The 24888-nt window shown below is 45.3% G+C and overlaps 1 protein-coding gene and 1 long non-coding RNA gene across 3 annotated transcripts; one reads left to right on the top strand and one right to left on the bottom strand.

The window, feature by feature from the left end:
* Positions 1-350: 350 nt before the first annotated feature.
* Positions 351-24069, top strand: LOC147192365 (myosin-9-like). 2 transcript variants are annotated; one of them, XM_086133193.1, is made up of 41 exons: positions 351-600; positions 7980-8311; positions 9276-9432; positions 9980-10007; positions 10137-10230; positions 10656-10676; positions 11797-11889; positions 11960-12023; positions 12174-12272; positions 12397-12540; positions 12625-12720; positions 12896-13167; positions 13256-13429; positions 13534-13707; positions 13838-13952; positions 15337-15524; positions 15599-15720; positions 15804-15873; positions 15963-16123; positions 16230-16338; positions 16443-16574; positions 16677-16883; positions 16981-17118; positions 17198-17321; positions 17404-17575; positions 17773-17985; positions 18261-18405; positions 18500-18706; positions 18893-18997; positions 19173-19325; positions 19514-19762; positions 19865-20077; positions 20148-20360; positions 20683-20844; positions 20951-21079; positions 21190-21278; positions 21371-21494; positions 21611-21819; positions 21899-22007; positions 22144-22316; positions 22619-24069. In XM_086133193.1, exons 2-41 carry the CDS (start codon positions 7985-7987, stop codon positions 22725-22727), a joined length of 5883 nt encoding a protein of 1960 aa, XP_085989319.1. In that variant the 5' UTR covers positions 351-600; positions 7980-7984; the 3' UTR covers positions 22728-24069. The 2 variants fall into 2 exon arrangements, with proteins under 2 accessions (XP_085989319.1, XP_085989320.1); XM_086133194.1 differs by lacking the exon at positions 10656-10676.
* On the bottom strand, positions 3939-4871 carry LOC147192366 (uncharacterized). Its single transcript, XR_015103231.1, has 3 exons — positions 4670-4871; positions 4426-4561; positions 3939-4342 (listed from the first exon to the last, which is right to left on the bottom strand). It is a non-coding gene; the product is annotated as an uncharacterized LOC147192366 (long non-coding RNA).
* Positions 24070-24888: the final 819 nt, after the last annotated feature.

The following is a 24888-nucleotide window of genomic DNA, read 5'->3' as shown; positions in this document are numbered from 1 at the left end:
GAAGATTGAGGTCAGACCAGACCCTGTTGACACATATGGGGGGTGGCGGGGAATCTGGACGATGCAGACCCCTCTTGAGAGTGAATGGTACTTATATGGTCATACCAATTCTTACTATGCACATACCTTTCTCATTAAACACGCCTTATCTCGACCCCTTCCTCCTCTCAGCTTTTTCAAGTTCAGCTTTTTAGCTTGGTTGGTTGCCCCGCCCAGCTGCTGTCAACCGGAATGTTGAGAGGACGTGATTGGTCCAGAGTGTAACGCGAGCCAATGAACGACAGCCGTTAACCAAAGGGGAGGATTCAACATGGCCGGTGCCCGCCTCGCCTTGGACCGCACCCCAGTGGGCAACGTACTCAACTAAAGTTGCGCGAGCGAGTAAGCTGCAAGTGGAAGAGGGAGGGCAGAAGGAAGAAGCGTTTGAAGAAAGAAAAAAAAAAGATTGTAAAAAGCAGAGGAAGAGGGAGGAAAGGACCGCTCGTAGTGTAGCTTCAACCCCCGGCGAAGCTGCAGCAGTCGACTGGATAAAAGAAAGTTTGAATCTCGTCGACGCCGACTGAGCTACCATTACGAAGGCGTCCCGCACCTTTTAAACAGGTAATAATTTACAACCTCATCACTTTTCGCTTCATGTTCTAGCTACGGTGCTCCACCATTAGTCATTCACTCGAGCATACGAACCAGGAAGCTTGGAATGCTAGTTCATTACGCCGCTGGCTTAAGAGTGGCACTTGATGGAACAGATTTTGCTTAAGAACGACTGAAGTAAACCCACAAACTCGTGGATGCAAAATGTAATTTAATAATTCAAATATTCACATGCATACATCGTTATAAACGATGTGTAAGAAGCCATTTTTTGCATCCGCGTTGTGGCAGCTGGCGCGAGCTAAAGCCACAAGGGCAGAGGCAGGAAGTGATTCGCTTGAATGAGGCCGGCCGGCTGGCTGGCCGGCCAAGACTTTCAGACCGACTGGAACGGAAATAAAACGGACGGCGTATTTAGACTAAGGGCACATCCCCTCCGTCGGGTATATTATTAAGTGCTCTATTATTTTGCGGTTTGACTTCGGTGAAGCGTGTGGTCAGTAACGTGTCTGTCTGGTGGCTGTGACGTCACAGGATCCACCGGACGACCAGCTCGACTTCACCCCAGCGTGTCACCTGAATGTGGGACCGTGCGCTTTTATTTGTTTGCTCTTACTTTTTTTAAGCACGAATACATTATACTATGGTTTATTTGGCTCGAGGTTAAGATGACTGATTATGCTCATGCAGATGCCCCTCTTGTTGCAAATGCCAAATAGCACGGATAACGTTGTCTGTTTCGTAATTCTATGCAGCGTAGCGCTAATGTCCATGCCCTCATGGACTATTATTATATTGTAGTTTCTTTATTAAAATGCAATCAAGCCCTAATTATTGTCATTGCTTACACCCGTGTCATTTTTATTGGGTCGAAAACGCTGGCGCTTGCCCAAATTGTGTTTTGAGATGAACGTTTTCCGCCTCCAAGTGGAAGGATAAGTAACATTTTCGACTTCAAGAACAATTATTGTTAGTCAATAGTGAAATCCGCCAATAAGTATACGGATGTTTTGGTGAAATGCACGTAATCATTTGTTTTAATATACTGACCTATTTTTCTCATTTTTAAGAACAAATTTAATGAGACGCCACAACAAAATGTATGAAGTTAATGTACTGCTCATGTAGAGTAATCAATGGGCTGCAACTAACAGTATTCGTAATCAATTAGATTTTTTTTTGTAATTGTATTTTTTATTTTATTTTTTTACATTTCCATCCATTTATTAAAAATAGTACATTTAAAATTGACTTTGCTGAAAATGCATAAACAGATTATAATTGAGTCATTGTTCTGGTCTTGGGACATTCTAGATCACTGCCCTACCCAGGCTAATAGCAGTACCTTTGTCGTTTTGAGTACTTACTGATACGAGCACCAAGACCATTAGTATCTTCATACTTAACGTTTGAGTTAACACAATGGCAGCAAATTGTCAGCAAAGCGCAAGTTTTGGGTAACTTCCAAAATGGCTATGGTTCCGCTTCATGTTACGATTGCAGAGTCTGTGACTCTGTCAACCTCGGTGTTCAACATCCACATGTAAGATCACTAGACCAGGTGTAACATTTATGATTATTGGCCTTGGCCATTTTCTGAAGAAAACCCCCCACCCTTATCACTCGGAGCCGACGATGGGGCCTCTCCCAACTTTTATTGTTAGCATGTAACAAAAGAAAATCCCCAAATTAGACCCAATTGTCTGGATGTGTGTCCCCCACTTTATGGGACTTTGTCAGACCCCATATTTACGCACCCGAATGAGCTTTTGGCAAGTTCAACACTTTGGCGGAGTGGAAGTCAAAAGTAGGTGAACGCACGTTTGGGTGTGTTAGGTAGTGACTTCTAAAATGGTCATGCAAATGATCTCCAGTCCAAACCAGTTTGTCTTGTGATTATCGCAGTTGCCTGTGACGGAAGCCTGTCAGTTTGACGTTTTGATGCGCGGGATTTGGCGAGTGATGGTCTATGGGGAAAAGCCATTTGCAGTGGCTGGATTTTTACCCATGTGTATGTTGAACACCCTGGCAATGTCTGACGATATCCTGCCATGTCACATTTTAGAATACTTTGCTCTTTGGCTTTAGTCATTTTGTATCCGGGTGTTTGCTGGCAGTCACAAAATACACTCTGCTACTATTTTGCACAGTGGATTTTCTGCAAGCAAGCACTTTTAATTAAAGCAAGACCCCTGCTGAGAATTTTTGCAGTCCCTCATTTGGGCGTTGGCCGTTATATGTAATGAAGACCCCCGAGGAGGACTTTATTATAATGGGTGGGGCAACATTTAAATGCAGACTTATACCCAAAGATGTTTTTACACTGTCATCATGACTGATTGCGTGAATCTTGGCTGGAGTTCCTTGTTTGTAGCAAGTCAGTGTGACGTTAGCGGAGACACTGTGGCAGTTTCCACGTTGTCTCCCAGTTGACCTGACGTGGCCGATTTGAGTAGGTCATCTTTTGATATATGCATGTGCCATGGACATCTGAAACTCTTGTTGGACTAAATCTAAACGCTCTTGTGATTTATATTTTATAGAGCAGAGAAACCGATTGTGTCAGCAAATGCCTACCTACGGATCATCGGTTGGGCAATTTCGAACTTGCGTTTCCTTGTCTTGGTCTTTTCTCCTCTTCTGTTTCCTTCACTCTTGGCTTTCTTCCTCTATATGTTTGTTTTTTTGCATTGTTTTTGCCTCCAGGCAAGCCCATTCTTTTCCTTTATCCTCTCCCACATAATGCACACCTGAATGGTTCAAAAAGAGACGAACAATACCAGGAAATGTTTGCCATGACTAAATCCATCCTGCTGAGCATCAGCATGAGCGGCAAAGACGAACTCTGGCCACACGCTTCACTTTGTGGAATAAAGATGAGGTAATGTCATATCAGATACGTTTTTATTTTATTTTTTTCTCACACTGTCCCATCACCGGTGAGTCATTTTTAAATCGGGCCTTTGGGTAACTTGCGATGCTTGACGGGCACTGGGTTGGAGACCCCCGGCGATGTCGGACGAAGTTATGCGCCAACTCTGAAAACCTTTTCGAACCCTCCGAACGATGAGAGCTCAGTGGTACGAAAGAAGCACAAATGTCCCCTGGCGCATGTGAGGTTCATCTGTTAGCCTTCTTCGCATACCCGTAGGGAGTAGCCCAGATAAAGGCTGCCGCTGATAAGGCCAAAGTCCAAAACAACAATAAATCAAAAGGGTGGAGGCGGATAAAGCGGTCTGGTTATAAACTCCAGACCAGATGAAGAGTCCTCGCTCTCAAAAAAAGGTGCTTCTAAAGCACCCTTTGCATTCTTTTGTGTGGTATCGATATCGGCCAATCTCATGCATTGGTGATTGGAATCGGCAGCCTAAAGCCCTGAACATTTTTTTTTTTTGCCACTACTAGCAGGTTTTGGCGCTTCCTGTAAAGTGTTGCGCAAGTTTGTTGCGCTGCGCGTAGATAGTCACTGTGCACCTTTTTGTCAGTCTGCTATTTGATACCTACGCTTTCTACAAAGTCGTATGATACTGACAACGCTCTGCCTCCAGTGACTAAAGTATCAAACATTTTGATCCATCTCGGTATGGTGGAAAGCCCCTCAAAATCCCGCTTGTGTAACGTCTACTTGTATTCGCATTATTGTTCGTCACACAATTGTCTGTTGACCTCTCAGTGAAGTACAGGGTGTGGCGGCACCGACGACGTGCGCCAGAAAGTGGTGCGGTAGCAGCGAGTGATTATTTTCTACACCCTGTGAAATGGAAGGAAGAGAAATTGCATCGTCAAGCGCCGCTTGGTGGAAACTCGACTTGATGATGGCATTTGCCAGCTTACCGTGCAAGTGGTCTTGGTTTCAGGGGAATGTGGAAAGTTATGCGGGGAGAGATGTTATGCAGCAAAGTCGTTTTCCAGCAAGGTCTTCGGTTACTTCTCTTCGTGGTTTGGTGTGTTGTGCCCAAGAAAATGCCACCTAGCCCGCAAAATCTCCATACAATGAATTTCCACAAATGGCCAAATCGCTTCGTTTCCATTTCCGCCCCATTTTCTTTCCTCCCCCCCCCCCCCCCCTGGCCCTCACCTTCTCATTTTCAGGGTGTCAACTGGAAACGTGTAGAGCTTTAATGTATAAATGAGAATCACAAATTAGCCCGCAGTGTCGAAATGATCCACGGGATGGTCGGATTTGACGTCGGCTGCTTAGCGGCGCCGACGCTTTTGTCGTGCCGTCGATCCGCGTGCCAATCCGACACAACCGTGCAGCCTTCGGTAGGAGCAGGATGGGAGTTTTCGCAAGTATGACTGTACATGGTCATTCTGTGGTCGAAGCGCCCCCCCCCCCCCCCCCCCCCCCGGGTTATTACAGTAACTCAGGAAATCACCGAGGCGGAAAGGAATGAGTCTGATGGGGATCTATGGCTTCCGTTGACTGACCCGCTTTTTCTCGGCGAACCGTTTGGGACCCGTTTATTTTTCGGGAGCAATTTTCTTCGAATTTGCCGCTCTTATTTTCTCCACTTCCGGCTTTGTTTTAATGGCTCTTGAAAATACTGCCTCATATCTGAATTTGGTTTCTAAAGTTCACTTCCTCCTGCTACATCTGGTTCTTCTTTTGTAGTTTGTCATTCATTTGACTACAGTAACATTAGCCTGCTAATGTTTAATCACGTAAATCAGGTTGGAGACCTTCTCTACTTTCTTTTTCGGTGGTTGGTCTCTGGCTCAGTGAGTCCCTACCAAATGGCCTGTATTCAGTTAATAAGTAACCTTATGAACCACTTCTAATCTCGCGAAATGCGAGTGGGACTGACGGTGCAAACTGACAAGGAATTCGCAAAAGACTAAAAAAAAAAAAAGCAAAAGTTTCCTGCTGCATCCTGTAGGGCGTAACAGCAGGAAGGCAGCCGTCTTCTTTAGCCGACAATTATGTTTGGGTGGCTTTCAGGGACAGTTTTGGCTGCTGTTCTCCCTCAATGTCACTTGGAGGCAAGGTCCAATCTCGGGTGCACTTGTCTGATTAGGGGCGCTTTATCGCTCCCTTTTTTCAATGTAGAGCAGCCCTGGTCAAATTAGCTGTCAGCTATTTTGGTCTTAAGGCGCTCTCTTGAGATGTCGTTTGAAATGTGTCACGGAGTTTTCTGTGTCAAGCATGTGCGGTCGAAATCAACAGAATGACTCTCGGAGACATGCATGGAGATTGTTTTATTTTATTTTTTTTACATTGGTAATGAGTCAAAAGGAACCACCATTTTCGTCGACATTTTATTGGGATGGTCTTGTCGCTTTCTTTTGCGCAATTTTTATCTTTCAGGCTGCAAGCGCCTTCAATGCAGCAGATGTTGAATCAATGTATTTGCTGCAACTTTGTGTAGTGTATTTGAAACGTTCAAACAAAGGCAGACTTTAGATCAACTCCTTTTTTTAAAGTTCATCTTTACCAAACGGCGAAGCAGTATCACAAAAAAAAAAGAAATGTACAAAAACCGCCTAGTTCCAATCGTAGCACAGAGTGCCGAGTACGTTTTTAAGAGTCAAAGTAGATCAACAGGAGGAAGGATGTTCACGTCTGCGTGACCCACGCGGTCTCACCGTGGGTGTGCCTTCGCTAGGCTGCGAGGTAATAATGAGACGGTTGAAGCCACGGCCTGATGCGCGCGTGGCGAAATACGAACGGTCTGAGACGAGGAGGCACAGCAGAAAAAAGTGCAGACATTTGTGGAATTTCTCTCCCTGATTGAAAGGGTGAGTATGGCAGGAATGTGACCCTGAAAAGACTGAATAAACAGCAGAGGGTGCTTGGTGCCGTGGACTGTGGGGCGGGGGGGGGGCTGTTTAGTCTTACAGAGAGACAGGCGTGTGTCCTAACGGCAAGGAAAAAGGGGGTGCAGAAGCAACCGAGAACGACGGCCTCGCCGGTTTTGCCTCTGTAGTTTCACAGGATGCGGGCGTCCAACGATGTGGACTCGGAGGCGGTTTGAGCGATGATGGATTTCAGCCGCGGCCTGGGGAAGTTGATGGGAGGATAGGGGGGGGGGGCGTCGGGGTCATGAGAAGAATGATGCTCTCGCTGCTTTCTTTCTCACGCGGCCGGCTTAATGTGGCGGAACGGGTGCAAGCCCCGTTCAATGTAAACGACCCATTTTGAAACCACGTCCGGGGGGGGGGGGGGGGCTGTCACCTTTTCTGAGCGGGCGATGATGGTTTACTCGATTGGCGTGTTGCTGAAGATGATCATTCACGGTCAGAGCGACATTAACCTCTTCATGAGGGGTGGCTGCAAGGCGACCGACTCGATCAGCAAATATTTTGGAGTGTTCGTCATGCCAGTTATGAAGTTGATCTGTCCGATGCAAAATTCAGTCCGTCATGAAATGACGCGCGACACGAGAAATGTTCTCCCCAATTTTTTTTATTTTATTTGAATAAAATGACGTTTGAAATCAATCTCTACATTGCTGATGTTGAACACGAAAATTTGGCAGCGGTATGTTTCCCATTGAGGCATTTTGCAATGTGAAGTTAGTATTGGCCCCCCAACATCTGGCGCAAAGTCTTGTTTGACGGAATTATCACCATCGTTTGTCGCTCGGGGACCTCCGGTGTTGTATTCCATGTTTTGCATTTGAGCATAATCATGCAAAAGTTGGCTGCAAGGCAGCTCTTCTGGCCAAGCGGGCGGGGTCAGAGAGCACCAACAACTCTGAAAACGCTGTGCCGAGCCGAGAAAGTAAAGTCTGGGGCATTGTTTGGGAAAGCGATTGTCGAAAGACTGTTCGCACTAGTTGACTTTTTTTTTTTTGCTTGCTTCAAGCCACACAGCCTTCTTTTCTCTCTGTACTGGTAATACTCGTCGAGTCACTTTTGAACCGCAGCACTCCCTGTCAACAGGCTGCTATTTATGAACTTTTCGGGGTGAATGAAATGCGGGTTGGGATGTGCATTTCGCTTGCCATTGATAACAAGACTGCGCATACTGCGACTTGCGGGCGGCATTCTGAAGCGTTTCGTGCAACTTTTTATATCATGGGTTGACGATGATCCGTACTCTTCGAGTCATTCAAAGCTTATTTCTCTCCCAATGTAATGAGGGCACCTCAATGATTTCCGTCGATTGTTTTTACCTTTAACCAGTCGGCCGTTGAAACATGAGTGAGAAATGGTTTTATGTTGACCCGGCCCGTCTCCAGCAGGCATTTTCTGTTGTGCTTTCTCTCACTTGTGACTTTTTTTTTTTTTTAAACATTTAAAGATTGCACGTGAAAGAAAAAGGCGAGCAAAGATTCACATTTACCTCGACTTAAATTTTGGCTTGGGTCTTATTCATCTTATGTTGTGTGACGATATCAATGATCATCTACCCCACTTTCTCCCCCCGTCTCTTGATGAAACAGCTACCATGGCAGACCCAAGCAAGTACCTGTACGCCGACCGGAATCTGATCAACAACCCGCTGGCGCAGGCCGACTGGGCCTCCAAGAAGCTCGTATGGGTTCCCTCGGAGCGCCTGGGCTTCGAGGCCGGCTCCCTGAAGGAGGAGCGAGGCGAAGAGTGCGTGATCGAGCTGGCGGACTCCGGTAAGAAGATCAAGGTGAACAAGGATGACATCCAGAAGATGAACCCGCCCAAGTTTAGCAAGGTGGAAGACATGGCCGAGCTCACCTGCCTGAACGAAGCCTCTGTGCTGCACAACCTGAAGGAGAGATACTATTCTGGACTCATATACGTGAGTTTGACGCGCCGAAACGTTTGAATGAATCCATCACATGACGCACTCCTTAATTACATGTATTTTGGGACAATTCTATGCTTAGAACTCTTGTGGTACAGTTTGGGTGCGCCAGCACAAAGTCTAATGAAGGCATGGAATGTTAAAGCACTTCAGAGCCCGGACCTCAACCCCACACAACGCATTTTGGATTAAACAGGAAACGGGGTTTGATATGCGGGCACGGAATGCAAATGACATCGTAATTGATGTTTATTATTTGTGTTTATCTTTATCCCCGTGTCCTGGGCTGTGAATGATTTGCTTTGTCTGGCCGGGTCATTGGCCGCCGTTCCCTCCCTTGCTCCCTCTTGAGGTTCCGCCTCCAGTTGGTTGGAGTGCCTTCGGGCTCACTTGGCTCTCACGGGAGAGCTTGTGCGTCCCGAAGGGAAGGATGCCTGATAAAGAGGACTTGGAATGGCAGCACAGGAATCAGGAAACCCCCCCAAAAAAAAAGAAGAAAAATCAGTCCTGGTCCAACGAGAAAGATTTTCTTCCGCATCCAAGTTTCTCTAAGTTGCATTGTAGTTTTAAAGTGTTGTTTTGCATTTGTTGCTCTTGAATCAGAAACAATCCGCATCTACTTGAGATTTGACTTTTGTAAGCGGTCACGTAGCGGTTGCTAGTTGCCACTGCAATCCAATTCAGTACTTGCCCTTGATTTTTGAACTTGTCGCCGGGTGGGGTTGACGTTACATAATATCGGAGAGGACCGAAGCGGAGTTCATGGGAAAGCCTCTCCGCTCTGTGCTGAAGGCACACGACATGTTTCAGCAAATGAGCCAACTTGTCCCGAACCTTTAAAATAAATGTGTGATAAGAATCAATACTTCACTCCATGCTGATGGATTGCAAAATAAAGATTTGGAGGGGGGGGGGGGGTTCAAAGCTTTTTTTTAACCGTTTTCTTTGCATTCTGCAGACCTACTCTGGGCTCTTCTGTGTCGTCATTAATCCCTACAAAAACCTTCCCATCTACTCTGAGGAGATCGTCGATATGTACAAGGGAAAGAAGAAACATGAAATGCCCCCCCATATCTATGCCATTACTGACATATCTTACAGAAGCATGATGCAGGGTAAGTAACCATCACAAAGAAAGAATCGCTCTTCCCGGTGTTGCATGTCGAAGCGAAAACCAAGCCACGGTGACATTTTATTTTAAGTGACTACATTTGGTAGTAGTTCCCCAAAGAACTGCGAAGCGGAAGCTTCTGCTGTCATGACTCGCTGTTAAGCTACAGCTCGATTCTTGAGACGACGAGAAATGGTTGCACCTCTGCCGTCAGTAGCAGAAAGCAGCGAGTGTATATTTTCTGACGACGTAGCGGGATGGGGGCCGTGGGGATGAGCTTACTTGGTCCTCTAATCATTAAAAAAAAAAAAAAAACTTTACGTTGACAAGCCATTTTTCGAGCAACTTGTCAGACACTCGCTCACATCGTGTTTTACACAAGGCGCTTCGTACTTGGCTTTGTCGCGCACAGCAGCAGCTCTTTCTACTTGCAAGAAGAGGATGTTGATTTCCTGTTTTGTGGCCCGGGTGTTCCCGTTCTACAAACCAGACGCACAGGCGATAACTTATGATACTGCCGAATGAAGCTTTTTCAAAAAAATTTTTTGCAGATCGTGAAGACCAGTCCATTCTCTGCACGTGAGTTACAAATCATTCTTTTTTTTCTGCATTCCTTGACTCTTTATTTGTGCTGTGTATTTCAATTTGACTCTTTTGATTCTCTTTTTTTTTTTTTTTTTTTTTTTTCTCTCTCTCTTTGGCTCTTAGAGGAGAGTCTGGTGCCGGTAAGACTGAGAACACCAAGAAGGTCATCCAGTATCTGGCTCATGTGGCCTCCTCTCACAAGACCAAGAAAGATCAGGTAAGTCGTCCTCGAACAATATTGCTCAACGTGGGCATGGCGTGTGTGTGTTTGTCTTCACGGGTTATGTAACGTGTTGCTCCATCATTTCCAAGAGGGAAAGCGTGTTTGACAAACAACTGTGCCAATTCAGAGACTGAAATAAACGCTTTTGGCGCTTCGACACTCTATACACACCAGATGTTTAACTGTCCTTCGCATTGCTGATGTGTTTTAGTTTTTGCGACTTTGCCGCGTCTCACATGAGAAATACAAACCATCGAGGTCGAGAAAGACATCTGGCTGCATTGGAAAGCCTTCGTTAGCCCGCCAGGCTTTTGATGCGCGCCGCAGAATGTGACCCGGGGGTGGTTTAGGCAAAACCAGAATAGTGTCCATCATTCCGTTTTTTTGAGGTTGTCATATTTCTCTCTTCCCATCAACAGAGCAGCTCGAGCCTGTCACATGTGAGTTAACTCTCTCTCTCTCTCTCTCCCTCTCTCCCTTTTATTCGTTCTTCCTCCCCACCTGCTTCTGTCATCGCCGTCCATCCTCCACGTCCTCTTCCCCATCCTGCGGCTCCCCCCTTACTGGAGCACTTTGCTGTGTGAATTGTTGTTACGGATTGGGGGAAGGGAAGAGGTTACTTATGAAGCTGAACGCAAGTCCGAAAGAAGTTTGTTTTCAGATTACTAGAGGCTGTACGTGTTCCTGTGGAAAAGAAAAATTCAGCCAGACAATTGTAGGATAGGTGGGGAGGAGGGAGCCTGATGAAGGAAATAACTCTGATTTCTGGCCTTCATGCTGGGTAGCTGAGAGCTGAATTTTTGTCTGGCTGAATTTTCCAGGATTTCTGTGGCCTCTTGTCCGGCTATTTCGTTCTCTCTTTGTCCAGGTTCTACTTTCCAGCCGATACATTTAATTACTAAGCAGCGTCTGTCATGTGATGTAAAATGCTTTTGTCTGTAACATAACCCGCAGTTAAAAAAAAATAAAAAAAAAATCCTTTGTTAAATTTACGTAGTACAATAAGAGAGCCTGTGCAGATTGAAATGAGCAAACAGTCATTACTTTAGTTGAAATCTTAGTGTCACTGTTTGGAATCAGTTTCATTTTTTTTGGAGGGGCATTTTAATATGTAACAGAGCATAAGTAATGTTAGCGATTTATTTATTTTTGTGGGGGGGAGGGAGGGAGGGTGGAATATCTCAATGTTTTTATTTCTGGATCTTTCCATTCTGGTGATGGCTGGATGAGGTTCTCAGGGTGTGGCTTCGTTTCTATATGTGTGTAGTGTTGACTTTTCTCACATGCTTTTAGTGCAGACAAAGTTCCTTATGAAACAAGTATCAAAAGAGAATATGTATAAATACAGTATGTACATGATGTATGCTTTTAATTTGGAGCTGTATAATTGCAATACCACTTAAAAGTAGCTTAAGTGATGATCTCTTATGATACCCTCCAATTTCCAGTTTTAATAATGCAAACAGTGACCCTGTACAGGTTGTTCATAACGAGGTAAAATTGTTCTTATTTAATTTTTGTCATGTAATCTACTGTCCTTGCTCTTTTATTTCTCACTAGGGCGAGCTGGAGAAGCAGCTTCTGCAGGCAAACCCTATCCTGGAGGCATTTGGAAATGCCAAGACTGTAAAAAATGACAACTCCTCCAGATTTGTAAGCCCCTAGAAATTGGGTTCGTTTTAAAATGTGACGGATTTTAGTAATTGTCTTGTTTCATCGGTAGGGAAAATTCATCAGGATCAACTTTGACGTCAACGGCTACATTGTTGGTGCAAATATTGAAACGTGTATCCTTATTTCCCTCTCATTCACACTTTTATTTATTTTTATTTTGTATTACCCAAATGTACATGAGGTGATATGTGTTGTCAAAATAAAATATTCAGTTTGGTTTGTGTCCGCACCTGAAACATTGTCCTTAACGGACCGATTGTTAGATTTGCTGGAGAAGTCACGCGCCATCCGTCAGGCCAAGGATGAGCGAACATTCCACATCTTTTACTACCTGCTCACTGGAGCTGGAGACAAATTACGTGGTATGCCCCCCCGCCCCCCTCCCAAACACCCTCGATCACTACAAGATGCGCAATTTGCCAAACGGCAAGTTTCTTGGTCTCCTTATGATCTCCCCGACCCCCTTTTTTTTTTTTTTTTTTTTAGGTGAGCTCCTACTTGAAAATTACAACAACTACCGTTTCCTTTCCAATGGCAATGTGACCATTCCGGGACAACAGGACAAAGACCTTTTTGCAGAGACCATGGATGCTATGAGGATTATGAGTATTCCGGAGGAGGAGCAGATTGGTAAAGCCCGTGGCAAAACCCTTTCGGATCGCCGGTCTCGGCTTATTGGGTTGTTTACGGTATATTTTGTGCGTGGCTATGCAGGTATGCTGAAGGTCGTGGCTTCTGTGCTGCAGTTGGGAAACATGACTTTCAAGAAGGAGCGTCACACTGACCAGGCGTCCATACCTGACAATACAGGTATATCCTACATTTTTATACTCCATTTAGTCACTCTCTGATCATAGATTAGCAATTTTTAGAGGCCTAAAATTGTTTGACGGTGGATTATCGTTTGACTGTATGTTTAATTGTTGTTGTTGGTTTTTTTTCTGCTCTTTTGAATCCTCACTTTGCCTGCCCTATTTTTTTCCAGCCGCTCAGAAGGTCTGCCACCTCATGGGGATGAATGTCACGGACTTCACCAGGGCCATCTTATCACCAAGGATCAAAGTGGGTCGCGACTATGTCCAAAAGGCCCAGACTCAGGAGCAAGCAGAATTTGCGGTGGAGGCCTTGGCTAAAGCCACCTACGAGAGGATGTTCCGCTGGTTGGTTATGAGGATCAACAAAGCCCTGGACAAAACCAAGAGACAAGGAGCCTCTTTTATTGGCATCTTGGATATTGCTGGCTTTGAGATCTTTGAGGTAAGACGAAGCATGCCGGTCAAAATCGTGGCAACAATTTGAGCATTTTTTTCATCATTCTTTTTTTTTTTTCTCTTCCTTCTTTCAGCTGAACTCATTCGAGCAATTGTGTATCAACTACACCAACGAGAAGCTGCAGCAGCTCTTCAACCACACCATGTTCATCCTGGAGCAGGAAGAGTACCAGAGGGAGGGCATCGAGTGGAGCTTCATCGACTTTGGCCTCGACTTGCAGCCTTGCATCGAACTCATCGAGAAACCTGTAAGTCGGTGGGAGGGAGGGATTTTGTGCCCAGCATTTTTTATTATTTTTTTGTTCATATATGAAGCATCACACTTCCCCCCCGCCGCCCCTATCGTGTGCAGGCCAGCCCTCCTGGTATTCTCGCTCTGCTGGACGAGGAGTGCTGGTTTCCCAAAGCTACAGACAAGAGCTTTGTTGAGAAGGTGCTTCAGGAGCAGGGCACCCACCCCAAGTTCTTTAAGCCAAAGAAACTGAAGGATGAAGCCGATTTCTGTATTATCCATTACGCTGGCAAGGTGAGCAGGCAGAGAGGTCGAGTTTTTTTCCTTCTTTAGTCGTCGTCAGTGCTTGCTGTCTATACCTCTTCGTACTCGTTTTTTTTTTTTCCCCCCAGTAGTTTCAAATCGGTCTCCTTTTACATATCAGGTTGACTATAAAGCAGATGAGTGGCTGATGAAGAACATGGACCCTTTGAATGACAATGTTGCCTCACTGCTCAACCAGTCAACAGACAAATTTGTCTCTGAACTCTGGAAGGACGGTAAGTCAAGAAATTAATTTTTTTTTATCCCACCCAACAGACACTTGATACTTTGACACAACTTGGCCGGTCATCTTCCAGATATCGGGCCTCCTGAGACAACGGCCAGACATTTCATCATTTTAAGTAGCCCACAAAAAATTACTAGACAAACTGTTGGTGTAAAAATAAGTTGTGCAATCTAGAGTTTTACCTGCTGTATCTATCAATAACAAAGGGAATCAAAGCTACCAATAGGCATTTATTTATTGATCACAATTATAGTAACTACTAATACAAGTAATGCTGAACAAGGGAAAGTTTGCTCAATATTTGTCCAAAAAAAAAAAAAAAACCCCATCCATCAGCTCATGTTTTTCTGCTTTAACGGCGCCAAAGTGCTGGCTGTCGGCAATGTTTAATTCTGGCTCCTTGTCCGTTTTCATTTCACATTGCTTTCTTTCTCTTTATTGTCTGGTGTGCGTACCTTTGTTTTTCCCCCCCTTTTCTTCAAATCTGTTCCTTCAAAACCCCCTGTTTGGCTCTGTTTTGTACGTTACATTTTACCCAAATGACTTTGCTGGCTCTCAGAGGTAAAGAATTCCCAGAGAGCCTATTTTTATCAGCGCTTTCCTATACTGCACTCAGACTCAGGTGACAAGGCTTCTTTTTTTTTTCCCCCCCCTGTGCCATGTCTTTTCATACCAATCCTTATGTCTGGCACATAATTATTAAGTGCTTTGTTTGCTCCATTTTCTTCCCCTCGGTGCTCAAAACCTGCTCTACCCGAAAGCCTATGTTGAAGTAACATCAATGAAATGTTCAAGCTTTTTCTGTGCTTTCCTGCTTTTCAACTTTCCACTCCATGATTGAACTTTCCCTTTCCCTCTCCCATGTTAATAGTGTTGTATGGGACTCCTGGTGGTGGTCATGGTTACTGCAGAAATGGGTACATGCTGCATGGGTTTGGTGTTTCTATCCTTTGTTGGGTCATCACAAAAATACTGTAAATGTCCACTATAATGAGTTTGTCACTTTTCCAATGCACATAAACATCAACTAAACTCCCACACGTAGTTTTCACACCAAACTACTGTGTGAACAGTTGACATTCACCCACTGCACTGTTTTGCACTCTGTGTTTTTTTTCCTGTGATTGTAATCTTTTTACACTTCACTGGATTGTGCTTCCCCCTCGGTTTCAGTTTGCATCCCATCTATTGTGTGGTGTTGTTGCGAGTTCTCCACCCTCTACTTTCTCTGGGTGGTTGTCTACCGAGAGGAAGTGGATGTTTTTTTTGTCATGCATTTGTTGACATTTGCGCTGGTCAACGTTCACCTTTTTATGAAATTGAGCCCTTTTGAGTCATTACTTGATGTGTTTTGACTTTTGCCCTCTCTTTAGTGGACCGCATAGTCGGACTAGATAAGGTCTCCGGTATGTCAGAGATGCCCGGCGCTTTCAAGACGCGGAAGGGCATGTTCCGCACCGTGGGCCAGCTCTACAAAGAGCAACTGTCCAAACTCATGGCCACTCTGAGGAACACAAATCCAAACTTTGTCCGCTGCATCATCCCAAACCATGAGAAAAAGGTATCGTAGAAACACAAACACGGAAGCCATCATGCATAGTCGATTTGCCGACTACCCTCGTTTCACTTGACCAGGCAGGAAAACTGGATCCTCACCTGGTTCTGGACCAGCTCAGATGTAATGGTGTTCTGGAGGGGATCCGTATCTGCAGACAAGGCTTCCCCAACCGAATTGTCTTCCAGGAGTTCAGACAGAGGTACCCAAATGTTAAGACCACAATTGTCAGTTCTAGTCCGGTGTGTGACACAAGATACCCAATGTTACCGGTTCTCCTCCCAGGTATGAAATCCTCACTCCAAATGCCATTCCCAAAGGCTTCATGGATGGAAAGCAGGCCTGTGTGCTTATGGTAAGAATTCCCCCCCCCCCCCCCCCACACACACACACACACAGTGAACACTCCCTGACAAGACATGAATGTTCTTCTTTTCCTGTCAGATCAAAAGTTTGGAGCTCGATCCGAATCTTTACCGTATTGGCCAAAGTAAAGTTTTCTTCAGAGCTGGAGTTCTTGCTCACCTGGAGGAGGAGAGGGACATGAAAATCACAGACATTATTATTACGTTCCAGGCGTGGTGCAGAGGCGTTTTGGCCCGCAGGTAGGACAAAAGGCGCAAAACGCGCTCGGAGTTTTAACTGTTGGCACCACTACCATTTAATCAAAATGTCTGCCAATTAAGTCTATTTTGCGGAATAAATTTGCAGGGCTTTTGCAAGGCGACAACAGCAGCTGACTGCAATGAAGGTGATCCAGAGAAATTGTGCTGCTTATCTCAAACTCAGAAACTGGCAGTGGTGGAGGCTTTTCACCAAGGTAATATGTCCGATTATTTCGCACTGATATATATATATATATTTTGCTATTCTTTTCATGAATTAAAAAAAAAAATACACGTCAACAACAAAACGCCTCCTCAGGTGAAGCCCTTGCTTCAAGTAAGCAGACAGGAAGAGGAGATGCAGGCAAAGGATGACGAACTGACCAAAGTGAAGGAGAAACAAATCTATACACAACAACAGCTCCAGGATTTGGAGGACCAACATCAGCAGGTGCAACCAAAGAATCCAAAAACATGTTTTGTAATTGGTGAAGAAAAGCATGACCGGCGAAAGATAATGCTGTGATCACTTTTTTTGTGTGTGTGCGTGTAGCTGAGTGCTGAGAAGATGGCCCTGCAGGAACAGCTTCAGGCCGAAACGGAGCTCTGTGCTGAGGCTGAAGAGATGAGAGCTCGCCTGGCAGCCAGGAAGCAGGAACTGGAGGAGATCCTCCATGACCTGGAAGCCCGTGTGGAGGAGGAGGAAGAGCGTGCTTCTCACCTGATGTCTGAAAAAAAGAAGATGCAGCAAAATATTTCGGTGAGCCCCCCCGACTTGACATCCTTTATTCAGAAAGCGTGCAGTGGAGCTGATGTGTCACGCGTGAAGTGCCGTATTCTTATCCGTTTGGAAATAGGACTTGGAGCAACAGCTGGATGAAGAAGAGGGAGCCAGACAGAAGCTGCAACTGGAGAAGGTCACCATGGAGGCCAAAATGAAGAAGTTTGAAGAGGATGTCATGGTCCTCGATGATCAGAATGCCAAACTTAACAAGGTGTGCGTTCGCATTTGTGTGTGTGTATTTGTTTGTTAATTAATCTAATGGGGGGGGGGGGACTTGCTTGTGAATTCAGGAGAAGAAGCTGATGGAGGACAGAATCTCTGAGTTCACAACCAACCTTGCAGAAGAGGAGGAGAAATCAAAGAGCCTCCAGAAACTGAAGACTAAACACGAGGCTATGATCACAGACCTCGAGGGTAGGCTGGCACATCTTAGCTACAGTTAGTGGTTACCGGGAAATATTTCTTCTTGACAAACTCGGTTCTGACTTGGTCTCAGATCGACTCCGCAGGGAGGAGAAGCAGCGGCAGGAGCTGGAAAAGAACAGACGCAAGCTCGAGGGTGACTTCACCGATGTACACGACCAAATTTCGGAGCTGCAGGCCCAGATTGCTGAGCTTCGTGCCCAGTTAGCCAAAAAGGAGGAAGAGCTCCAGGCCGCACTAGCCAGGTGCTTATTGATGACACAGCTCATAGTTTTTAGCACTCGGCCGGTTTATCTTTTTGTGGTGACTCGACTAATAATCATCATCAAATGCTCACACTGTATTTGAGTATGAATTAGAATGTGTTCAGAGTTGAGCATGTCACAATACTGAAGCAATGGTGGATGCCCATCTACATAAACTGTTGCACTTCACATTTTAGGATTGAGGAGGAAGCAGCGCAGAAGAATATGGCTCAGAAGAAGATCCGAGAGATGGATGCTCAGATATCGGAGCTCCAGGATGATTTAGAGATGGAGCGCCAGTCCCGGGCCAAAGCTGAGAAACACCGTCGGGACCTTGGCGAAGAACTTGAGGCTCTCAAGACTGAGCTGGAGGACACGCTGGACTCCACTGCTGCGCAGCAAGAACTCAGGTAGTCATGCAGATCAAGCGAGTTGAGGCCAACTCTGAGCATTCGGTGGCTGTCCTCCAGCCACATTCCTGCACTTCTGAAAAAAGAAGCCTTTTGATTCTGTTTGGGCATTTAGCTTCCTTTTCGGGTTGAAGGACTCCGTGTAAATTGGCTGTGTCCGTTTATTATTGTGGCCCCGGGTCCCTTGACTGGTGCTCGAAAAATTGAATTTATTGTTCTCAGTGCGACATGACTAACGGTTTGTTTTGAAATGTAACTTTGCTCTTCCTGCCCAGGACCAAGCGTGAGACAGAGGTGGCACAGCTGAAAAGGGCTCTGGAAGACGAGGCCAGAGCCCATGAGCAGCAGATGGTTGACATGAGACAGAAGCACGGTCAAGCCTTTGATGAATTAAATGAGCAGCTGGAGCAGGCAAAGCGGGTATCGGAACGATTTCACTTCTCATTTTTGGGGGGGCAAAAGTATATCACACTACCAGGGGTTTGTCGCTGCATTCAATCGACTTGTCTTGCAGAACAAAGTATCAGTGGAGAAGACCAAGCAGGCTCTGGAATCCGAGAAGAACGAGCTGACCATCGAGCTGCAGAGCTTGCTGCAGGGCAAAGGAGATTCCGAGCATCGCAGGAAGAAGGCCGAAGCGCAAGTTCAGGAGTTGCAGCTCAAATTTTCGGAGAGTGAGCGTCAAAGGTTGGAGCTCGCTGAGAAATCCGCAAAAATGCAGGTACACTGGACGGATTCATTTTTTTCCCCCCATTCCCTTGTTTGCGCTGTTGCACATTAAGCTAGTCTTGTCTTTAGTGCTTTCTGTATATTGTACACTTCTTCCGAAATAAACCTACATGTTCCATCAAGTTGAACAATATGCCTGAAACGGTCTCTCCACTCACTTGTTTGTGACCGTCAACAGGCAGAACTGGAAAATGTCAATGGTCTGCTGAGCGATGTGGAATCAAAGTCCATTAAGGCAACCAAAGACCACTCTACACTTGAGTCTCAGTTCCAGGATGTCCAGGTACACTCCCAAGCATGTAACACGTGCTCCTTTGATTTTAAAACCCCTCCGAAATGAGATTTGTAGACGCTTCATTGAGTTCAACACCGATCAGATATGCGAGGATTCCCCAAACCATGTCCACCCTTGATCAAATGTCCGACTGGAGATCATGAATTTTGTCTGTTTCCAACAGGAAGTGCTCCAGGAGGAGACGCGGCAAAAACTGTCAATGGGCACGCGTCTGCGTCAGCTGGAGGATGAGCAGAATAGCTTGAGAGAGCAGCTGGAGGAGGAGGAAGAAGCCAAAAGAAATGTGGAAAAGCAGCTTCAAATGGCCCAAGCTCAGGTACGCAACAACACGGAGTCAAAAAGGCTTCTCCCGACCTGCATCGGTGCACCAATTGTGTCTCAACAGACAGAAATGGCGGCCGTTAACAAATCAAACTTTATTTGGACTGTTTTGGCTGCCTGGTTTTGGGATATTTAATGTCCTACATAGTCAAAATGCAATCTTACCTCCCTTCTCGCCATTAGCTTTCAGAATTCAAGAAGAAGCTTGAGCAGGATTCCACTTGTTTGGAGAGTGCTGAAGAAGGAAAGAAGAGGCTGCAACGAGACCTCGAAGCAACGTGCCAGCGCCTGGAGGAGAAATGCTCGGCCTACGACAAAATGGACAAAACCAAGACGCGCCTCCAGCAGGAGTTGGACGACTTGCTGGTCGATCAGGACCACCTCCGACAAATTGTCTCCAACTTGGAGAAAAAGCAAAAGAAGTTTGACCAGGTGAGCCCATGTTTGTTTTTGTTTTTTTTTTCATGTTGCGAAGATCATCGTGATGGTTGTGCTTGAGAAACGACCGACCTCGTTACCCTGTTCTCTGTCCAGATGCTGGCAGAAGAAAAGAACATATCTGCCCGCTACGCAGAGGAGCGAGATCGGGCTGAAGCCGAGGCCCGTGAGAAAGAGACTCGTGCCTTGTCTTTGACACGTGAGCTGGAATCTCTGCTCGATCTGAAGGATGATCTGGACCGCAACAACAAACTCCTGCGGGCCGAAATGGAGGATCTGGTGTCATCGAAGGATGATGTTGGAAAGAACGTATGTTTTGTTTTCACCGTTGTTGTTGTTGTTTTTCTTCTACTCACCACAAATCGTAATTGTACCGCAGGTTCACGAGTTGGAGAAATCCAAACGAGCGATGGACCAGCAGCTGGAGGAGATGAAGACGCAGCTGGAGGAGCTGGAGGACGAGCTGCAGGCCACCGAGGACGCCAAGTTGCGTCTGGAGGTCAACATGCAGGCCATGAAGGCGCAGTATGAGCGAGACCTGGCAGGACGCGACGAGATGGGTGAAGAAAAGAAGAGGTCTCTGGTCAAGCAGGTATTGCTTGCAAGCTGCCATCAATAAAAGCCACCTTTATTTGCATGTTGACATCTTTGGAAATGTCCTCCCCTCAATGGTATCGTGACCTAATTTTCCTTTTTACTGTTTTCCAGCTTGACTTTTATTTTTCTTTACATTGTGGTATATAGGGGTCAGATAAATGTATCAATACTAAGATTCTAAACAGAATAATTCAGAAATCAGAATTTAAAACCAATGTTTTGTAAAAAAAAAAAACGATTACCGGCGATGTTCCATACATGATAAAAAGTGCATTTCGATTTGAAACGTAGTTACGCGACGCGTGTGCTCGCTTCAGGTCCGCGAGATGGAAATGGAGCTTGAGGATGAGCGGAAGCAGCGTTCAGCCGCTGTGGGTTCACGCAAGAAACTGGAGATGGACCTGAAGGAGCTGGAGGCCGGCATTGACATGGCCAACAAGAACCGGGAGGAAGCGCTCAAACAGCTGAAGAAACTCCAAGTGAGTCCCAGTTGGAATGCCTTAAGATGTCCTTGCACCAGCTGCGTGTTGAAACCACAAAATGTTACCCTCTGTTTCTTTCTACTTCATTTTGTTTGCTCCTTAGGCCCAAATGAAAGAACTCATCAGGGAACTGGATGACACTCGTTTGTCCAGAGAGGATATCCTTGCCCAGAGTAAGGAGACTGAGAAGAAGTTAAAGAGCATGGAAGCAGAGATGCTCCAGATGCAGGAGGTCAGTATTCGCAAGTTGTCCCCCCCCCCCCTTTTTTATTCTTTGTTTTCGACGTTGCATAGCTGGAGCTTAAATACAATCTTGACGTACTGTATGCGTCCTCCGTGCAGGAGGTGGCCGCCGCAGAGCGTGCGAAGAGACAGGCTCAGCTGGAGAGAGACGAGCTGCAGGATGAGATAAATAACCAGGCCGCCAAGAAGTACGACATCTCTGAAATCACGTTCATCTTTACGGATCCACGCAGCCCAAATCTGCTTTTCCGTCAACCTTTCCGCTACTTCTCATTCATAGTGTTCAAGCCGCAGAAGAGCGGAGACGTCTGGAGGCTCGTATCGCTCAGCTGGAGGAAGAGGTGGAGGAGGAGCAGTGCAACACTGAGCTGATGAATGACAGGATGAAGAAAGCAATGCTTCAGGTCTGGATGTCTAGTCCTCCGCTGTCGAAAACACGTGGGAGTTTCGCTCGGAGCAACAGGTTTGTGGCGACAGCCTCACTGACACCCCCCCCCCACCCCCTCCCAACCCACTCTAGACGGAGCAGATGACCGTAGAGCTGGCTGCGGAGCGCAGTGCCTCACAGCGTGTCGAAGGGGCCCGTTCCCAGATGGAGCGTCAGAACAAGGAGCTGAAGCTCAAACTGCAGGAGCTGGAGGGAACCGTCAAGTCCAAATACAAGGCCAATATGACCGCCTTGGAGGCCAAGATTGCTCAGCTGGAAGAGCAGCTCGACCTTGAGACCAGGTGAAAGCCGCAGCAGGAGAGAGGGAGATGTCATGGCGCGACACGTCTCCAGTCTGAACGGCGTTCTTGTTTCACTCAGGGAGCGGCAAAGTGCCTCCAAGCTTGTGAGACGCACAGAGAAGAAACTGAAAGAAGTTGTTCTGCAGGTGGAGGATGAGAGACGCAACACGGAGCAGTACAAAGACCAGGTCCGTTTCTGTCATCTTAGCCTGCATTAGGTTTCAGTAAGAAACTTTTGTATTGCATTGTCAAACATTAAATAGCACCATCGATCGCAACTTTCTATTTATGTATTTATTTATTTTGCACTCATTTGTCTTCTAGTCGGACAAATTGAACTCTCGCATGAAGCAGCTGAAACGTCAGCTGGAGGAGGCCGAAGAAGAGGCTCAGAGGGCCAACGCAAACCGAAGGAAACTGCAGAGGGAGTTGGAGGACGCCACTGAATCGGCAGAGTCAATGAACCGTGAAGTCTCCAGCCTCAAGAGCAAGTTACGGTGAGCTGGCATGCCGCCGGGAGCGAATATTGTTTGGTCCAACACAGGTCGGTTCTCTTTGGATCACGTTCACATTTGACACGCTTTGTCACATTACTGGAGATTCCTACGTGGGCTAAAATGGTATTTTCCTCATCCGTTTTAATGCAGTTTGAAATATGTTGTTTGGTTAAGAGCATCGTCACAAAAATTTCCTTTTCTTTTGAAGTTGATAGTGATGAATTTCTACTGTTTTGGTGAATTGAATAAACTATAAGTAGTTGTGCTAACTTATTTCCTTTTTTTTTTTTGCTCCTTGACAGACGCGGCGACCTCCCTTTCACCATGCGTCGAATTGTGACCCGCACTGGCGTGGAAAGTGATGATGATGCTGAGCCCAAAAGCGAGACCCCCGAGCCCAAACCTGAATAAAACCGCTGCATGATTAGACAACCCCAAATGCACACGAGGCATACTGTTAGTGTACTGATCGGCGGCAAACTCAATTTAACCGTGACAATCTTTGCATTACAGATGCATACAGTTAAAAGTAAACTCGGAGAATCGCCACGCAAACCCATTTTGGGCCATTTTTTTCCCTCCTTTTGACTAATAGTTCTTTTTCTGGGAAAAGTGAATAAAGAACATATTTTTATAAGGAAACATTCAAACTATAAAAGCCCTGATGTAGGATCTATTTTTCTAATTGAAGAATGAGTAAATGGAAAGAAGGAAACTTAAATGAAGACTGATTACTGGAAGGGGACCAAAGTAATATCTCAATCTATAGATTTGTATTTTATGTTCAAGTTTTTTTTTTCTTCTATGACTAAGAATGGAAGTGCTACACGTTTATGGCTCTTGCTTGCGCTTTTGCCTTACGATGAAGGTTTCTATGCTCAAATCTATTGCACCAATGTAACTGTCGACATGTGACTCTGCTTTTGAGTTTAATCATTTGATATATATATACCCACATTTCATGGAAGATGAGACAATTGGAAACTTATTGACCCGGTGAAATGTAGTGAAGGCATTTGATTGTGACTGTGCTAAAATTCTGTAATTTTTGCACTGATATGATGATACACGTGGCCTATCCATTCGAAACCACTGCGTTCGTGTTTCTTAAAAACAAAATCCAAGATGTTTTGAAAACGTTGACGACAACCTGCGCATAGAACTTCAACACACACATTGAGAGCGTAAATGCAGCTGAACTGCTTTACCCAAAGCCCCCTGATGTTTATTAATCTTATGTGTTGTTGCTGTTGTCTTCGTTCTTGTTCAGGGTAAAGTTCAAATTGAGTTGTTTATTTCTAAGGGCACACACTGTATTCTCAGGACAGAGCTTTTTGAGGGAGAAGTGGGTTGGCAAAGTCACAAGGGTTGAACAAGTCATCCCACTGCGATCTAAGGACATATTTGATCATTGTAGCCTGTGTACACTTTACTCAAAATGGCAGAAAAGATTCGGCGTAGACATGAACACTTGTACCACATAAGCACTCTTTTTGCAGACCTAAATCCCTCATACGCTCTGCTCAAGGGTGGCTTTGGCTTGCTCACACGGCCGGGAAGTGAGAAGAATGTGTTATACTCAAATCACCGCTCAGATGAATTACTTGTATGCACTTAAAAACAAATCCAAACTGAAGTGTAACAAAAAATGCATCTCATTTTTGTCATGTTTATCCGCACCTCAAGAATTGAAACAATGTTGTGACTATGTTGGTATTTGGTATTACAAATAAAGAGGCGTTAAAAATGGGAATGTCTTAAGTTTGCTGTACTTCACACCACTTGAGAGCACTTCTCCCTGACCCAACGTTTTGTTTTTACTGCTGCGATACCAGACCATACATTGTATCGCCAGCAGATGTCAGTCAAGTATTTAGTTTTGCCTTGGACGCTAAAATGATACGTAGCAAAATGGTGATGAACTCTTGTTACTTCTTGTCCTTCTAATCTTTACCGTGAAACAAGTTGCTTTGAAATCTGACTTGAACATTAAACCTGATTAGAGGTATATTCATGTTTTGAAAGAGAATGCTATAATTTAGTGTAAATATTGACGCAACATATACACGTTAATAAACAGCTTCAACAAATTCACATCGCACGGCAAGGAATGAAACAAGATCAATGGGATAAGATGGAAACAAACTTTTTAGAACTGATTTAAATGAGTAGGAAAATAATACAGATCAAGATGTAGAGCTTTATTTGTATAAATCTCGGTATTGTTTTAAAAGATACAATGGTACAATGTTGCTAGGAAATGACGATGGGTCATCTCCGTTAGGCCAACCTGGCTCTCCTCATCTGAGACCTTCCTGCTTTTATTACTATTATACTATCCCCAAAAATACATGAAACAAAAAGATCAGGAAATCCAAATGCACACTTTACAACAACAAAACAAAAAAATATAAAGAATTTTAAAAAAGTAGAAAATGGTTATGCCAACTCCACAGGAGCGTCCTGACGCCCAGTGACGTAACAATCTGAGAGCCAATAAAAACGACGTTTTCGTGAAAGGGCGCGGCTGTCTTGTGACATCCAATTGCGTCCACAAGAACCGGCTAGTTAC

Source organism: Hippocampus guttulatus, chromosome 16 (genome assembly GCF_054856545.1).
Source record: "Hippocampus guttulatus isolate MCC_2025c chromosome 16, RoL_Hgut_1.0, whole genome shotgun sequence".
NCBI lineage: Eukaryota > Metazoa > Chordata > Actinopteri > Syngnathiformes > Syngnathidae > Hippocampus > Hippocampus guttulatus.
The sequence above is the reverse complement of the archived record's forward strand: the minus strand, read 5'-3'. Positions and strand labels throughout refer to the sequence as shown.

Coding starts and splice junctions, on each gene's coding strand:
- LOC147192365 (XM_086133193.1), top strand. CDS start 7,985: ATGGCAGACCCAAGCAAGTACCTGTACGCCGACCGGAATCTGATCAAC. Junction 16,124..16,229: donor AGAGGCGTTTTGGCCCGCAG/GTAGGACAAAAG, acceptor ATAAATTTGCAG/GGCTTTTGCAAGGCGACAAC. Junction 18,707..18,892: donor AGAAATCCGCAAAAATGCAG/GTACACTGGACG, acceptor GACCGTCAACAG/GCAGAACTGGAAAATGTCAA.